The sequence below is a fragment of the Nannospalax galili genome, unplaced genomic scaffold (genome assembly GCF_000622305.1).
Source record: "Nannospalax galili isolate Female #2095 unplaced genomic scaffold, S.galili_v1.0 scaffold235, whole genome shotgun sequence".
In the NCBI taxonomy this organism is placed as follows: Eukaryota; Metazoa; Chordata; class Mammalia; order Rodentia; family Spalacidae; genus Nannospalax; species Nannospalax galili.
Genome location: NW_008338118.1, coordinates 6,489,704 through 6,508,938, shown reverse-complemented (window position 1 = coordinate 6,508,938; position 19,235 = coordinate 6,489,704). Strand labels below are relative to the sequence as shown.

Here is a 19,235-nt window from a genome sequence, read left to right as displayed (position 1 = left end):
TAAGAACTAGTTGAGTAACCATATCACTTTTTATTTGAATCAGCTGCTTTGCTTCCAGTTGCAGTATAGTCACAGAGTAGAGATGAGTGAGAAGCCCTTAGGAAACTGCATGCTCTTAAACAGTCTTTTATGATCATTGAAAAGCCCAGGATGGGAGGTTTGTAATCCCATGAATCAGATAAAGACAGTGCCCTGGCCAGGCTGTCATTGCTTCTGGGTCGGGTTTTGGTCCCAGTTTTATAGCCTCTATCCTCCTCCCCATACTCACTGCAGTAGCATGCTAGCACAGGGGGCTCACTGCAGTGTACCCCCTGCCTTGGCATGCTCAGAGATGGTAGTAGATACATGAATGAAGTCATAGGAAGCCAACCTTCAGGATGAGAATGATCCAAATTCCTTAGATTGCTTCATACCCCATTACAATCCATCACAACCATCTGCAAGCTTAAGAAAAGCCATTGAAAGTCTGCTAGTATTTTGCAAAGGAAACCTCCGTGCTGTTCATAGATCTGGAGGAAAACAGGTGAAGAAATGCTCAGCTTCCATCAATGGCTCCAGACAGATAGGAGAGGTACCCCCAAGCTAGATAGGCAGTTCAGTGGCAGACCACTGCAGGTGAGGTTTGTGGCATCAGAGGCAGGGGAGAATGCCTTTAGCTTTAGCAATGACCAGTTGGTACTTGTAACATGTAATTCACTAGAATAAGAATGACATTGTATCATGGAGTAGTCCCATACAATGAACTGTCACTCCTTCACTCTTTCTTTAATATCTTGCCACATATTCATGTGAGTCAAAGCTCTGTTATAAATTTCCAAGCTTAGAATCCTAATCTATTTTATATAAAGCACAAAGTAAACCCTTTCTAGACTTTTCTAACATCCCACTCCCCAAAAGTAAAACTTTCCCAAAAGGAAAACTTAATCTAAGATTACCCCCAAGCACACACGATTTATATAATAACAAAATACAGGAAACAAACTGTTTATCACTGTAAATAAATAAATAAATAATAAAATTTGCAGTTTTTAAGAAAGAAAGGCCAATTATTAGAGTTAGGAACTATTCATATACCTTCTAAAAATTTGGTCACAGGAATTAAAAGTAAGATCTTTAAAAAACTGAAGTGAGGGCCTGCCAGGAACCTCAGTGAGAATCATCACAATCCTTTCTGTGATCTATAACCAGAAGGATTGTTTTAGGGTTTCACTACTTAAGGACAGATGAAGGTGGCCCTGCCCTGTGAGTGGGACTCCTGTGCTATGTAACGTCTCACAGGTTTAACAGCTGCTACAAACATTAGCAACAGCAGAACGGTGCCAGTTCTTGTTATATTAAGACTGTGCGGTGAATTCGATGTGTGAATAATGGAATTCAGTCATGCAAAGCACCCTCCAAACACGAGGAAAGAAGGGCTCTGATGACATAGCTAAAATAGGTCGGCTACTTACGGTAGCTGTTTTCCTATCTCCAAGGTGGACATGAAGTTTCTAACAAATGCCCACTCTGTGGCCATCCCAAAATAGCTAAATGACTACAGGTTGCCAGGCAGCTGTGTGCTGATGTCATTCCCCCAAGTGCCATCTCCTTATTCTATCATTTTCCATTTAACCATGTCATAGCGTCAGCTGATAAAGTGTTTCAAAACACTTAGGTTCGTTTGCTCATAAGTCGTACTTATAACTTTTATCTTGATAAGAAAATAGTCTTCAACAAAGATCTTTACATCGGGGCACTTTAAGGTTTAAAGGAACCAGCTGTAAACACATTCATGTCGATCAAACTTAAACACAACTCTTTAAAATGATACATCAACATAAACATGAATTAAAAAGCATGCTAATCCAAAAGTCCATCTGACTATAATTTTTATTATAATAATATTGGGGATGTCCAGGTTAATCTAAGAAAATAATAATGTTATTCTTAACACATTTAGATTAGAGCAGTACGCCTTCCCCTGCCTCTTGTACCACAGTCACAGTGTTTAGAAAAAGTAAGCTCTGAAGGAGAGAAGCAGTAGAGCAAGGCACCGTGCCTGGATGTCTGTAGAATGGCAGTCCTGTTTTAAAACTGATATTAGAAATTGTGTGGGATATTTTGGATATCAGCATGGTGACTGTAGCATAGTTAGGTACCCACTTAGGTTATGGATCTGAAAAATCTCATTACTCAGCCATATTTGTCAGCTTAACACCACTGGGCTCCTCTGTCTGATGACCACCCCGTCACAGCTTCCATTTCCTTCTGTGTTTAGGCTTCGATGAAACAACTTCCTCAGTGTGCCTACCTTTAGACATCTTTATTCTCTTCCAAGTCTTGCCTACATGATAAACTAGCTAAAATTCACTAGGTTTTATGTCTGTCAGTAATGTAAAAAGTGACAAGCTACTTTGGTGATCATTAAACCCAACATTTGTTTTCAAATTAGGTAGAATTGTACTGTTAGGGTCAATTACATGATTTTTAACTGAATCCCACAGAAGTCTTGTTAATGACATACCCTTTATTTTCCATTTCAGTATTATTGAATCTCTTGTGATTGGTGCTCTTCCTAGTTAGCAATATTTAAAATGCTGTCCTTTTGATTTAACGTTGTAAAATGTCAAAGGTGCATGTACTTGACTTTCCAGTGTTTGGATGTTACCTGTTGCTTGTCATCTAGGGGGAAGCATTGATCAAACACCCCAGGGTACATTACGAGAGTGGCAGCCCCAGTTCCTGGGATCAGAGGTAGAATCCAAAGCCTCATTTTGTGGAGGAAGTGAGGAGACAAATGACTTTCATTTATAACCTTTGGAGAAGCCCTCTTCCCTGCCCCTAGCTGTGATCTTTTCCATGTTCCCTACCTGTCCCTTCCACAGCTCCTTATCTACCTGCTGACCAAGGGCTCCCAGGTCCCCCTCTGTGGGGCAGGATCAGCCTTTAGCATTGGTGATTATCGCACAAAGCCATTTTTAGGTGCTCTTGGAAGTAAAATCAATATTGAAAAAGAAAGAAAGGGCGAGGGAGGGAGGGAGAGAGAGAGAGAAGAATAGAGTGTGGAGGATTTTGTTTTTTGGTTTCGTTTTGTTTTTTTCTTTTTGGTTTGGGGGTGTTTTTTTTCCATGTGTCTGTGTGTGGTGTGCATATGTGTATGCATGTTTGTATGTGTTTGGGTACATGTGGGTATGGGTGAAGGCCTGAGATTGAGCAGGGATCTTCCTCAGCTGCTTTCAACCTCATTCACTGAAGCAAGATCTCTTAGCTGAACCCAGAGCTCGCCTATACTACTGGTCTAGGCACCAGCTTGCTTCAGGGATCTACTGTGCTCACCCTCTGAGGGTGCTGTGATTTCAGGTGGGTCGCCACACCCACCTTATTTACATGGGTTCCGAGGATCCAAATGCTGGTCCTCACACCTGCACAGCAGGCACTACGTCACTTAGCCATCTCCCCATTCTCCCCTTGTTGTAACAAACAAGGGTCCTCTTAAAATGATTCCTGCAATACTTTGCATGAAAAATTTTTCTGACCCATTTTCTGGTCCATGGATGAAATTCTCATTGCTATTCGGAATCGGAATCAAGAGGGTTCCTAATTCTCATAGGCAGTTCTTTAAAAGAATCAAAAAAGCACTTATTGGCAATTCGCCAAATATATGAGGACTTTTTTTGATACTCTTGAAGCATAAAATATGAGCACCTTCCTCATTTCTAAATTAGCTATTTCTGGCTATTTCTGAGCCAGATATGGTGGTGAACTTCTCTAATCCCAATACTTGAGAAGCAGAGACAGGAAAATTGCCAAAATTTGAGGCCAGCCTGGTCTACACGAGGAATTCCAGGCCAGCCAGGGCTACATAATGAGGCCTTGTCTTAAGAAGCCAAATAACAGCAGCAACAACAAAGCCTTTGTATTTCTTTTATATCTTGCTCCCCCAAACCAGTTTGAGTGGCATAGCTCTACTGTTAATAGTAATCTGGTGTTTGTAATGGCGTAGGCAGAATGAAGCATTTCAGAAGATCTTAAGGTTTTTATAAAACCTTGCTGGGCAGTAAGTACAGAGTTCTACTTTGGCATAGTTTAGTGTGTACAAGTGAGTAGCTGTAGGAATTTTGTGCTTTACCTCTTGAGAAGAGAGCACCAATACTTCTGGAAATCCTAGCAGCATGAAACTGAGTCAGGTTGGTAATAGTCAGTGCTATTGGTCAGTAGCCTAAGCCAATGGAACGTGAATTCCTTGTGGCTAGTGAACAGACTTTAGGATAGAAAGCACACCCTCTTACAGAACCTGTCAGGCTTGGATCTTTTCCTCTCAGAAAATTCAGAGTGGGGAGCTGGGAGATTTGTGCATTTGTGCATGTGTATAAATTTATTAGTTTATCTGAGTTTGCATGTGCCCTTACTCAGCACCTTCAGTTCCTGTCCTTCCTAGAGGACACTTTCCTAGTTCTCAGATTTAAGAGAGAAAGAAAAAGATCATTCAAATTGGATTTGTTGCTTATGTACGTGATGGTTCAGATAATTGTCGTATGTAATTGATACAGTACATGCTTTGTTACCAATTTAGTCAGCCTTCAGGGTGAGGTAATAAAAACTACTTGGCTAACGATGTTTTGATTAAGTTGAGTCTTTTTGGTGTCTTCATTGTATCTCCCTTTGTACCATCATGGTACATAGAATCCTTTCTCAGACTTCATAAGAACTCCTGTGCATTTGAGTGTAAAGTTGGAATGGTGGTTTGCAAGCAGGTCTCCCACACCTAAAGAAAACACTCCCAGGTCACAAAATATAACCCCTTTTATAGCAATGACAGTAGATAGAAGTCATAGAAGCTCCTAGACATGACTATTCATATAAATTCTCCTTGATAATCCCCACTTTATCACTCGGAGTCTTAGTCAGAAAAAGGTTCTGATAAAATTTTTAACATCTCTACCTTTTTTTCCCCTCTCTTTCAGATCAAAAAATACTTTGAACTTGAACCACTCGCACGTGGCAAACGCTGGATTCTGCAGCCCTGCTCGCTGGATAACACAGATGCACTGAAAGACAGCTTTTCCCAGCTCATAAACTTGTTAGAAGAAAAAGACCATGAAGCTATGCGAATGTGAAATCTGGCACAAAAGCCCCCCCAAAGCCTTGAACTTATGTTAACTTCCTGTTTTAATTTCATGTTGGTGTCAAGACTGTCATGGCTTCAGTATCTATTTTCTTTAGCTATTTCAGACTCTCATCTCTCTGTTAAAGTGAATATTCCATAAGTCAGGTGAATTATCATCGGCATTAACGTCAAGTACACACTACTGAGAGAGAATGTATTCTCTGTTTACCACTAATTATCTTCACCCTATGTCTCTTCCTTCTGTCCTTCTAAGAATTTCTTCTGTACCTTGTGCTAAAATGGATGGAACTCACAGCTCATGGAAATCACATCCCTTCTGAAGAAAACACAAAGACTCATGTACTTTGACTAATTTTCCCTGAGTGTGGGATTAGAGGACTGGGATGCCACACAATATGTATACCATTTTCATGATCTCTTGCAGGCTGGGTTTTGTTTTAATTTTATCTTACCTGTTTTTCAATTTTTTGTATATGCGTGAAAGATGAACACCAAAATTTTCAATGACTTGTTCTATCATAACGGAGTATCAGTCCACAGTAAAATTGACTCTGAAGCCCCCAGAGACTCTAGACGTGCAGTGATACCTTGATTCCCCTGCAGCCTTGTTCCCTTTCCTCTCTTAAGAGCAGACACATTGTTTTAGTTTTTGAGAGAGTTGCTGATTCCCATTTGATCAAGGCCTCAAATAGTTCTTAATGGGATCATTAATCTGCATAAAATCAAGCTACAATGTAATATAAGCATTTTTTCTGAAAAAAAAAATCAGAATTGTTTGATGAAAATCAAGAAAATAATTTTTCAACTAATAGACAAAACAGCCAAAGTATAATTTCTGTTGGTTAAGGTTTAAGCTAACATGGATTTGACAGACATCAAAGACAAATCCTGTGTATTTATTCATCAAGTGCTAATATAGTTTAGGGGAGTCTGCTAAAGCCTTCATCTAATAGTTAAAGGTCTATCAGTATTTCTATTATAAACCTCTATTTTCAGGGGTTTTAATGTGCCCGTAGAATGTACTGGGGCTGCAGCAAATAAATAACTTGAGGGCCTAGACTCAGTCTTTGGAACTAATTTTTTCCACTTAGTTTAAACGATAAAATTGTGTGAGTGTACAGTTTTATTAAGGTTCAGCACCTTTGACCTTTTCTAAATCAGGAATAATCTATGAACATTGAGATTCATAAATAGGATATTCTTTGGCACATTTTGTAGACTTTTGGCCCACTTATTAAAATACTAAGTGGCCAGATGATAGAAAACTGCTCCCTACACCTGAGCAATAAAAACGTGTTTGTAATTTTTAGGTAGCAAAGACTGATACCCAAATACCACAGACTTGATACTGTATTACAGGGCAACAGAAAACCTTGTATTTCTCCAGAGGATATTCTTTGGGTCCCTCACAATACTTAGATGTAGCTTTTGTGATTTTTGTCTTGCAAATTGGTTTTAAATCATCCCACATTTCTTTAAACATATGTGTATATGTGTGTTATATATATATATCTTGTATATGCATGGACCAGAGAAGGATCCATGAACAATTTTGTCTACAGCATCCCTGAGTATTTTTAACACTGTATGACGATCCATGGGCAGCACCAAACTTTATTCCAATGACCAGTTATGCAGTTCCTGTTTTTATTTTATCCTCTTGTGCTCATCTTCTGTGGAAAAAAAAAAAATGATTTTCAGGCCTTGCTTTCCCTGCAAGTTCATTAAATGTAGAATGCTGTCTTTTGAAGATGCTGTGGCTGAGTGCTCTTCAGCCATCTGTTAAATGACTTCCCGTTGTCTGTGTGTGTTCATGTGCACCAGTGATGGGCTTCTCCACAGCCCTGCGACTGTCTGCAGCATCTCAGCCGTCAGAATGAAAACATTATCAATCAGTACCCAACAACAGCTGTTTTTGACAAGTTTCTGTCTGACGCCTAGTGCTTTACAACTGTCAATAAGGCTCTTTCTTTGTCTAGCAGGTCGGAGTTTGCTGTCTTCCTGCTTCCTTGAAGCATCCTGTCCTTGTAACCCTAGAATTTGTCTGTGTTTGGGAAATCCATGGGGATGGGGGGGGGGAGAAGGGAGGAGGGACTGTATTCCTGTTCTTACTTTTGTGTAAGGTGCCACAGGTGTCTTAGTTTGCATATTCAAATATATAGGAAAAGCAGTCTGTTAAGTATTTCTTCAGTTAGCATCTTGTTATATTTATGGAAGTTACCCATTTTTGTACCTTCTTAGCTGAAGCAGTTGCCTTTTTTATAATGGCAATTAATTTATATAAAACTTTGTATCTACTGTAGTTTACAGTATTGGTTGCTAAATGACTGCGTATCTTCCTGTCTTTCTATTGGAATATACTGTAACTATACTTAGAGGTTGACAGATTCATGTGGACATTTGCCAGGCAGGAAGTACCGTCTGTGATTTATATCTGATTTCCACTATCTTGCAATGAAAATAAATGCTGAGTAGAACTGGTGTTTTCAGACTGACTCTTTTTAGCCTCAGTATTCGGGAGCCCCAAGCTTCTGTTTACATTTGCGTTGCCTGTTTAAGTCTTCAAAATAAGTTCTGCTTCTCAAAGAAGAAAGAGGATCCCCTAGAGGGTTCTTAGTCTCATTCATAAAAGAATTTAAGAATGGACCTAAACGGAAGCTTTTACAATTTTATTAGAATCTTAAAGAAAAATCCTCAGAGCAGGCGAGCTGGTTATCTTGGCAGCTGCCTTGAGGAGGTGAATAGTGGGAAGAAGGAAATAAAGCCATGGAGCCATGCAGGTTTAGAGCCTGAGTGGAAGGTCAGACACGTGGCTGACTTGCAGCCACATGGTTGGGAGAAGGAAGCTTTAGAGAAAAAGTGAAGAAATACAAGATGCTGGGGCAGCCCAAAGCCTTAAAGAAAGCATGTAAGAAAGGCATGAAGAAGAAAGAAGAAATTACACTTTCCTGAAGAGTTCAGGAAAGCAGACAGACTTACGGAGACCTACCTGGCTTTGGCTGGTCTGGAAGTTCTGTGGGGATCTGAGCTAGTTCCAGGCAGAAATATTTGCTACTTAACACACCAGGTATTCCCCCCATCTATTTAGCATAACTTGTCTTCCTGGGAGTGGTTCTATCACCAGGTAATTGACCAATGAGACTGGAAAAATGGGTCCTCCAACAGATAGACTAGACATTTTTTATAGTCTGGACCAGTTAATTTATGGGGCTTATTGAAACTAACCCTTCTCCTGGGCCAAAACAAATGATTAGTATTTATTTCTCTTGAAGCCATTGTGAAACCTCAACAGAAAAAGAAGCAAGTGTTGGGGTTGGAGAGATGGCTTAGCCCTTAAGAGTAATGACTGCTCTTGCAGAGGATCTGGGTTCGATTCCCAGCACCCACATGGCGGCTACAAACTGTCCTTAACTCCAGTTCCAGGGGAATCTGAAGCCCTCTTCTGATCTCCGTGGCATTGCACAACATGGGTGCATTCACATACATGCAGGCAATACACTCATACACATAAAATAAAAATAATAAATTTTTAAAAATATTTTTTAAAAAAAGAAGCGTCTTTTCCAGTTGGTTCTACTTGGGCAGCAGGTTACTTTCCCGGGAGCCATTCCTTCAAGGGAGCAAAGAGATTTGGGAAGTGACCTATCATCCTTCAATCAAAGGATCATCTTGTAATATCTGTCCTGAAAGACACTTTCTGAGAGTTGAGGGCAATGAACTATTTCTTCCAATGGTCCTTGATGCCCATTGGAAATCAATAGATGGTTTTGATTAACTCAAGAAGAAATGCTATTCATTTATAGGCCCATCCTCAAGAATGAGGGTACCTTATAAAACAGAGTAGAAATGTAAATTTAAAAATCAAGAGAAATTAAAAGGAAAAAAAAAAAAACTTAATAAAAGCAGAAAACATTCAAACCCTTGCTCATGTTGGTCCAGGCACAGTTTTTCTAACCCCAGAGAGCTCACACCACTTCCTTTTGAGCTGGTGCCCTCCTGAAGCATGTGGAACCTACCCTACCCAAGCAAGTGTGCACAGAACACCGGGATTCTGAAGCAAATGGGCTTCCTCATGACAGACTGCAGATTCAGACTCAAGTGGAGGTCTAATATTTGTGCTGGCATGGTCCTGCTTATAATTTCAAAGGGCAGTTTTATTAACCTCCTGACCTTGTATTGGGTATGGGGGGTGGTAGTACAGCTGGGAGTGAGAATGTTCCCTTGGGATTCCCCAGTATTTCAGCGTGTTGGGAAGGGAGGGGAAGTCTTTGTCATGCGGGAAGTTTGGGTTACCAATTCCCAATCTCCCCCAGCCTGGGTCAGAAAGATCTGAAGTTCCTGCTGTGAAATGTTTTAGCACTTCTTGAGGGGGAATTCCTGATTCCCAAGGGTTCACAACTTTTGGTCAGCACTGAGTCAGCCTGCTAAATGATTAAATGATTTGCCTTTCTGTGCTAAATGTTTCCAACTCAGATGCAAGAAGTGACTGATGAGCCTCCATCTCGGCCCCACCCCTATCCCTCTTGCCCTAGTTTAGAAGCATTGAAAAAGGTCCTGCTAAGACTTGGCTCAGATGGGATATCCATTTCCGCTTCCATTTCCTATTCTCTTTCAATTAAAACCTTACATTACCCCGACTGTTTCATCAGATGCAGAGATTCTGACTTCCCTCCCTGGCAGTTTCTGTGACAACCTCTTCTTATTGTGACTCTCCGTGAAACCAAGGCAGAGTTCAAAAGTCACCAGAAGAATCTACAACATACGCCTTATCTAGAGTCCTGCTTTTCTACAAATCAGTGAAGTAACAAATTTCATGATTCTCCCTTCTCATTTTCTCTCTAAGCTCATCTGACATCCATCTGCTCCCTAAGGGGTGCTCCGTGTGTTAAGAGAGCCTTGGTTTCAAAAGTTCACTTACACTGTTCTCAGACTTAGCTCTTCCCCTTCCTTAAGCATTTCCATGAGATACTATATGAATAATCATTTTTCACAAGGCGCTTCTGTTGGCCTTGTGGTTTTTCAAAGCAACTTGCCACATATACTTTATGAGGTCACAGGTACCTGTGGAAAAAAGAAAGGACCTTCAAGGTTGTATGTCTTGTTGATCTCAGCCAGATTTCTAACCCAGTCTGACTTCTGATCCCTTCTCCCACCCCCTGTTTCTCTAGATAGTCATGAACCAACATGAATACTGTCATTGAAAGGCACCTTTTAAAAAATTACCTAATGAAGACCAGCCAGGCATGGTGGTGCATGCCTTTAGTCCTAGCACTTGGGAGGCAGAGGTAGACGAATCTCCGTGAGTTCAAGACTAGCCTGGTCTACGTAGTGAGTTCCAGGTTAGCTGGGGCTACAGGGAGACCCTGTCTCAAAAAGACCAAAAAAAAAATTTATCTAATGAAGACTACCAAAGAATGGTGAATATGCTTGTTCTTTTTATTTTATTTTTTTAAATATTTTTTTATTTATTTGCATTTTATGTGTATGAGTGTATTGCCTGCATGTAGGTAAGCACACCCGTGTTGTACAATGCCTGCAGAGGTCAAAAGACAGCATTGGATTCCCCTGAACTGGAGTTACAGAGGGTTGTTAGCCATCGTGTGGGTGCTGGGACTTGAACCCAGGTCTTCTGCAAGAGCAGTCAGTGCTCTTAATCACTGAGCTATCTCTCCAGCCCTACTTGTTCTTTTTAAAGCAATCTCTGTTGATGTTTTCAAATACTCTACACAAATATTTCTGTCAGGTTCTTTGGACAGCAGCATTCTGACCATGGAGGAGAGCTGACTATGTATTCCTCAGAGAAGAAAGCAAGTCCAGCTTGAGCCTGTAGGAACAGAGCAAAGTAAACCTTGAATACACATCAGGTTCTCAGCCTCCCTTATTTCCCTGCTTCCTGTGGACACTGGGGGTCATTTCAAAAATGACCTAACATCACTTACATCCCAGGCAAGCCTTCCTAAAGGTATGAAATCCAGCTTCAGATGCTGCAGCCTCTCTGACAAGTGATTCATTGAGACCAAGGCTGGAGCTCCAGCATCAAACAGATGTCAGAAGAAACACCAAATGCCTATAAATGATTGCTTTGCAGGCAGTGGAATGACTGTGAGACCTGGCCTAATGATGCTCCCCATGTCTGGACAAGTTTACAGAAGATATGGGGGTGGGGGAACTGGTTTTAAACAGTCTGGGAAGAAGGCTGTTTCTGGAGCAAGAAATGAAGCCTCAATCCTCACCTGAGAGGCTCCTGTCAGAATGAGTGGTGTCTGGCTGGTTTGTGTGCAACATGTAAAAGTTCATCTGAAAAACGCATGTCAAGGGTACCCCAAAGGCTGATTGGTGCAATACATGAAATCATTAGACATGAGTATCCAAGTGTATTAAAAATGAGAAGATTTTGTTGGAACGGAAACTGCTCACCAAAAGGCAGAGACAGGAATGCAAACAGTAAGTCTGGCTGTCATTCTCTGTAATCTGGAGCAAGTCAAGCCTGGCTCTGGTCGTTCTCCAGTTGTTTTACAACTTTCTAGACATGGGGTGTATCAACCCAACACATTTATTAAGCAGCTTCAACGGGGATTTTGAAATGACAGCTCGTCCCGACAGCTTACTATTCTCCTTTTTTGGGGGGTTTCATTTCATGGTTAGAGCTTTGGGCTTTAATAAGTTTAGAGCATTTATTCACTCATTCAACACCTTAATGTCAAATACCTACTATGTGCTGGACATTGCATTAGATGCTAGGAATATAGCAATAAATGTTAGATTTAGTCCTCACCTTTGTAAGATTTTAATTCCAACAACATTGAATGAGTTGGACTATTTCTGTGAGCCAAGACATGAAGCGGGGGGTACATTTTGTTGTATGAAAATTAAGATGTCAAGGCCTACAAAGATGACTCACCAGTTAACAGCATTTACTGCTCTTCCTGAGGACCTGGATTGGGTTCCCAGCACCCATATGGTGGCTAACAACCATCTATAACTCCAGTTCCAGGAGATCTAACTCCCATCTGGCCTCCATAGGGACTGCATACACATGGTACACTTACATACATGCAGACAAAACACTCATACACATAAAATAAAAATAGAATATTTTTTAATTGAGATGCCACTCTTGATTTTTAAATATGTGTTCTTGGCCCTAATTCCTGACTTTCAGACCTCCTAATTTAGAATTATTTTTGAATCCTAATAAGTATCTTGTGAGACTGTCTTTCTAAATAGAACCCTGTAAAGCTAGCCCCTTTTAGTCTGCTGTCTTATAGTGCCTAGCACAATGAGTGCTTCTAAATCCAAAGCAAACTCAGTTCCCTACATTTTTTTAATAATACTGGTATTCAAAGGGTGTCACCTTCTTTCAAATGGAGACAGATGATCTATATTTGAAATGTTGGCTGTTGCTTCTCTAGAAGAATTCGTACACAGTTGATCTATATTTCAGTTACAATGGCTTATATTTTAGCCCACCTCCCAGTAGAAGCTGTTGAATAAATGTGCTCCACACATAACATGCTGGGCAGAAGCATGACCTGTAAGCTATACAGTTGCCTGGATCTTTTTTTCTTTTCACCTAGGCACGTGGCAATGAGCTTCACCTGGATTTTAAGGGGCTGCTGTGTTCTCTTGCTGAGACCAGGAACTTGAAGAGACTCCTTTGCATCTATTTATTCCTGAAGTGTCCTTGGACAAAGCTGTTCCTTAAGCAAGAGATAATGGTTTTGAATTTAGAGAAACTTTGCCTAATCTGTGCCAAGGCCATTTTCATTTTCATAAGGACCGAAAGTCCATGACAACCTTTGCTTCCCAGACCCATGCTGTATGTGCAGCCCCATGTAGTGGATGAACATGGATGTGCAGGTTCAGTCACAAAAATTAACAGAAATGGAAACATCTCTATTTCCATTCACTTTAATTACAAATCACAAAAAATTTTAGGTAAACAGCAGGATCCAAGGAAGTCACATGAACACAGAGATCTATTAAAATATATGGATTTGTTGGAGATCTGCCCCTGATGGGATGATGGACCTGGGTAATGATACTCAGTGTTTACTAATAACAAAAGGAAGCAAGCTCATTGTGTGTTTCAGAAGGTATATAAATATCACCCAGGCATTGTCAGCTGACCCAGAGTCTGATAAACCTCTAGATATAACTAATATTGCACAGGAAACCAAGAATATGAAACTTGGTCAATGACACATGAAATAACCAAAATCCAGACTACTGGAAATTACCTGACAAATGAATTGGTTCTTAAATAAATGGCAAGAAGTATAAAGGCAACAGAGGAAACTTACACATTAGAAATCTAAAGAGTTCTATCAATTACAAAGCATGGGGTTATTTGGATTTTATTTCAACTTAAAAAAAAGTAAAAATAAGATTTGAAATGATTGAAGAAGAATTTAAACACCTGTTAAATATTTCTGCATTAAAGAATCTTTGATTTTCCAGGATCTGCTAGGTGTGATAATGAAATTGTGGTTGCATATATATTTTTAAGATTTAATTATATGTACTTGGGTAGAGGGTGGTATGTGCATATGTGTGCAGGTGCCTATGGAGGCCAGAAGAGGGAATCAGATCCCCTGGAGCTGGAGTTACAGGCAATTGTGAGTTGTGGTGGGCATTGAACTCAGGTTCTCTAGAAAAATAGTATGTGCTGTTAACCACTGAGCCATTGCTCCAGCACCTGTGGCTGTATATTTTTAGATGGTACTTTATATCAGTGGTAAATAATGAGATATTTATGGATAAAATACTATGACACTAAAGCTTGATTTCAAAATTATTAGGCTGAGAGAGGAACAGAAGGTGAGACAACAAAGCATGACTGGCCGAATCTGATAACTAATGACTATTAAAACCAAATGGTGATAACGACAGACCAAACATTCCAGGTACTCAGAGTTCTTCCCCTGGATAGTAATTCATGTTTTCCCCAAGAAGAAGTTTTGGGAAAAGTGGAAGTCAAGATGGGAGGAAGTTGAGACAAGATATAGAATAGAAAGTATCTGCAATGCAAAAGCAAGCATGTCTCCAGAATACATTCAGAATCCCTACAGATTAGAAGAAGAAAATCCATGGTGGAAAAGCTAGCACGGGACTTGAAATGGCACTTCACAAAAGAAAAGGAGATCCAAGGGCTGTTACCATTGTTATTAGTCAAATGCAAATAAAAACTATCGTAAGATAGTACTACAACTCACCAGAATAGCTGACTAAAGACAGCACAAAGAAAATACCAGAAGAAAATGAGTGTCCATCTGTCACCAATGAAAATTTGTAATCTGATTCTAAGAAGGAAGTTTGAAGCATGCTGGCTAATCCCAGATTTGGGGGTTTAGCCGTAACTGGCCTGGATTTGGCTTGACTCCTCACTAGTCATGTGACACTGGACAAATAGTTTAAATATCCACATTTCATTTTTATTTTTTTAATTATTTATTTTTATTTTGTGCATATGAGTATATTGCCTGCGTGTATGTAAGTGTGCCCATGTGTGCAATGCTCGCAGTGGACAGAGTGTCAAATCCCCTGGAACTGGAGTTAACAGACAGTTGTTAGCCACCATGTGGGTGCTAGGATTCGAACCCAGGTCTTCTGCAAGAACAGCCAGTACTCTTAACCACGGAGCCATCTCTCCAGCCCCCACATTTCAGTTTTCTAATCCACAGTGAGAGAATATGTCTACACCCAAAGGTTATCATGGGGACTAAATGACATCATTCATATAAAGTACTCTAAAAGACCCTGGCACTGAGGACGTATTCAATAAAAGGTGGCAAAATGATTCTAGTAATGTATGTTTGAGGCAGTTTTCCCTTTGCATTTCCAAGCTCTGAAGAAGCTAAGTAGGTTAGAAGGTGCACATGCTGAGGGTTTAGAGCCAATTACACAATGACAACCACACTGGTCTCATAACCCTATCCTTATGTGGTCATGCAATCATTCTAGATCAGTAAGTATAGATCGCACCAATGACCTCCAAAGCCTATCTTTCATCATCCAACTGCCCCCTTGTCATCATAGTCATCAAACAAGCAATGAAGCACTGATTGAGTGACTAATTATGTGAAATTCATTGGGCAAAGGTAAAACCAATTTTTACAATTTATTTTTTATTTTATTTTATTTTATGTGTATGCATGTATTGCCTGCATGTAGGTCAGTGCACCTGTGTCGTGCAATGCCCACAGAGGACAGAAGAGGCTGTTGGATCCCCTGGAACTGGAGTTACAGACAGTTGTTAGCTGCCGTGGGGGTGCTGGGATTCGATCCCGGGTCTTCTGCAAGAACAGCCAGTGTTTTTAAACACTGAGCCATCTCTCTAGCCCCCAAAACCAATTTTAAAAATATCATCTGATAGTTATTATTTAAATACCTGAAGGGGTCACTGGTTCTAGCTCTCCTGTGTTATGGAAAGGAAATATTCCTGTCTTCTGTTACTTTTTAAATCTATAGTATATATTGCTGGGGCTGAGGATTTAGCTCAGTGGTAAAGCACTTGCCTAGCAAGCACAAGGCCCTGGGTTCGGTCCTCAGCTCTGAAAGAAAAAAAAAGACAAAAACTATATATTGCTGATTGGCCAAAAGTTTGAGTTGAAGACAAGGGTTTCCAAGTCTAATACATTTTCCACCATAGGGTTGGGATTGCATTAAGGTGAGCCTTATTACCAATGATTATAAAGGTGATATGCATTCATTGCAAGAAATACTGAGATTTTAATGGAGGAAATAGAAAAATGTAGTCTTAGAATCTCATGAACACTGTGGCGCATATTACTTCAATTTCAGTGTCCCTTGTGCATGATTATTCTTTTTTTAAAGATGGAGTCTCTCTATATAGCCAGACTGGCCTGGAACTCTTGATCCTCCTGCCTCAGCCTCCCTAGTTTCAGGGTTCGAGGCATGTGCCACCATACCTAGCTTCCTGTTTCTATACTCTCATAATATTGCCTTCATAGTATGCATATTGTTTCAGAGGATGCTTTTATTTTTTAATATATTGGGAACATTTTTCCATGTTGTTGAATTTTCCAGAAAAGTTGTGTGTGTGTGTGTGTGTGTGTGTGTGTGTGTCTGCCTGGCACTTCAATTATCATATTTAACTATTTCCCCCATTATTAGCTATTTGGACCCCTTTTAATTTAATGTCTTTGCATAAGAATCTCTGTGCATATTCCTTTATGAATTCCATAGGATAAGTACAAATGAAATTACAGATCTAAGTGGAATTATAAGGTCGGAATATATGAGCACATTAAGGTTTTTAAGAGTTTCAAGTTGCCCTTCTAAGCTGCATCAATTCAGAGTAGCTAGTGACTAGTTGTTGGTTCCTTGTGAACTGAGAATATTTATATCATCGTGATTATTTATTATTTTATTATTATTATTTTCAGATGGAGTCTCCCTATAGCCCCAGCTGGCCTGGAACTCACTATGTAGACCAGGATGACCTTGATCTCACTGAGATCCACCTGCCTCTGTTTCCCGAGTTCTGAGATTACGGGTGTGAGCCACCACACCTGGCTTGAATTATTATTTTTTAATTATGTATTTAATTACCATACAATGTGTTAGATATCAGTATGACATTTCAAACAGTGTTTGAGTTCTTCTTTGTCACCTTCCCACCGCTGCTATCCCTAATTCCCCCTTATGAACTTTCTCTGTCTCTTTCAGGCTTTCATGTCCCATGTACCATTTTCTACTGAACTATTTTAATCTCTCCTGATTTCACAGGCAGGAAGTAAGAACTTACTTTAATTTTCCTTTGTGATAACTGGCATTATGACTAAACTTTAAACAAAAGAAGTGAATTTGGTCATTTTCTATGGAAGTGAAGACAATGTTTCATTCAAATACTTTCTTCCTACCTGTCAATTGATGTTGATCCCAGGACAGATATGTAATATATGTTATATGACATTTATGGGGTGGAAAGATTTATAAATAAATACCATTTATTTGTGATTAGCCCTACTGCAGAAAATGTGAAACAGGGGAGAAAGATGAGAGGTAGTAGAGGCCCAAGGGAGGCAAAGATCATCCATGTTCATCTATGCCAGAAGAAAAGAATGAAAGCATTAAGAGGAAGAAAGCCAAATTTCATCTGATTCCTGACTGCCAGCATGAAAACCTAGGCGAACTCTGGGGAAGAGTGGGCACTGAATGTTTAAAGAAGAAGGGCACAGCCAAAACAGTTATTTGGGAAGAGGCACCTGGGAGAGGCGGGGTTGGTTAGGTGGTCGGTCACAGGTAACAGGTAGACGAATGTGTTGTGATGAAATGAAAGATGCAGCAGCAGGCAAACACCTGTCAGAGGGAACAACAGTAAAATGACTAAGGCTAAGCTCGGGGCTGAGGTCATGAAGAGGGACTTGGAAAGCAGCCTCCTTGCCTTTCCTACTTGCCTGTCACAGAGTCCCTCAGTCCTGAGCAGGCAAAGCAGAAATGGATTACCCTCCAATATGTCCGAATGGACCATCATGCTGGTTCATGACGGGAGGCTCTGCAAGGTGCTGAGCTCTCCTATATGCAGAAGGTTCGAAAGGTCTAAGGAGCTCCATAGGCCACTCAAAAAGTGCGTTGTTGATACACCCAAGTTGACTCAGAATACAGAGTTCAATCTTAGGCCAACAAATAAACCTACTAACAGATAAATTGGATAGGAAGCCAGTTCTGAAGCTGAGTAGATGAGCTGCTAAAGTAACTAACTGGAAATGGTATAATTCAGGATGAAATAATATCTTACATTGCCAAGCAACCTCTACAAGACAAGAAAACCTCTACTAGTCACTGCTCCGTGCAAGTCCAGCTGCACAGGTAAGCACCTAATGCATTCGCACAAAAGTCTGTGCTCAGAAGGGCCCTGTGCTTGCTTTACTGTCCTGCTGCTGCCATCTTAGAATTCTTAATAATCTTATTATTGAATTTACGTAGGGAAGTCCGCCAGATGATGAAGCCTTCATCCAAGTAGAAGAGAAACCAAGCTATGCAAATCCTTGCCTGCCTGTTTATGTGTTGTATTCCCAATGCCCCATTAGCACAGAATTCCAAGGGACCATAATGCATAGGAATTCAGCAAGACTTAAACCAAGTCAGTGGATGTACGGAGTCTACATCTAAATAAAAGGAGGTGCTGTTATGGTTTGCAGGAGTGTCTCACAAAGGTTGATTTGCAAAGACAGTCTCTGGGTGATGGGATTAGAAGGTGCCATGGATCTTTAAGAGGTGAGATAGTAGTGGGAGGTCCTTTGGTCATTGCTGGCTGCTTTCTCCTCTGTCCTCTGTCCTCTCTTCTCTCTCTACTGGGGAGCAAGCCCAGGGCCTCCTGCATGCTAAGGAGGCACTCTATAACTGAGCTATACCCCCAGCTCAAACCTTCTTCCCAATAACTTAAGTGCCTAAGGCATTTCAGTGTAACAATATAGAGATATCTACTGTAGGTGCTGTTACCTTCCAGAAACCAGGCTTTCTTGACAAACTTCAACTTGCTTCAATCAGGAAGAAAAACATGAATCATAATTCTTTCTTACTTGTGTTATTTTTGTGTATAAGGCAATCACCGACACTGGAAATAGTTACTTAGAAGAGGGGAAACAAGCACAATGAACAATTCTGGTTCTTTTCAGTTCTTTCTTCCTCATCAGGAATCAAAAGCCAAGTATGGATGGATAGTTGTATCAAGAACTAAAAGAAAAACAGTTGAGTTCTGTGACAACTACAAATATATGTGTGAGCTACGAGTCAAAATTGTATAATTTCAGTGACCCTCCTTATGAGCTTACAGCTACACCAAAGCTGGCATTACACAATAAAGATAAATGGTAAAATTTGTGCTAATAATTTTAATTTTCAATTTTTCTTAACTTAGAGTGATATTAAATAGCAAATAGAAATAATTACCACCCGGCAAGATCAAGATTTTGGAAGGCAGACTGACCTTGGTGGCACACACCTGTAATTCCAGCACTTGGAGTCTGAGTCAGGAGGATCATGAGTTCAAGGCTACCCTGGGCTACATAGTGAGGTACCCACCTCCTCCACCAAAAAAAAAAAAAAAAAAAAGATTTTTTTTTTTAAAAAAAGGAAAAAAGGGGGGACTGTAGAGAGGGCT

The 19,235-nt window shown here is 40.2% G+C and overlaps 1 protein-coding gene across 2 annotated transcripts in view; it reads left to right on the top strand.

Moving 5' to 3' along the window:
- Arl15 (ADP ribosylation factor like GTPase 15) overlaps positions 1–7,582 on the top strand; it is a 430,866-nt gene extending 423,284 nt beyond the window's left edge. For both annotated transcript variants that reach the window (XM_008832948.3, XM_008832947.3), the window contains one exon: positions 4,944–7,582. In XM_008832948.3, the coding sequence (XP_008831170.1) occupies positions 4,944–5,096 (153 nt within the window). In that variant the 3' untranslated portion in view covers positions 5,097–7,582. The remainder of the gene's footprint in view (positions 1–4,943) is intronic.
- The last annotated feature ends 11,653 nt before the right edge of the window (positions 7,583–19,235 follow it).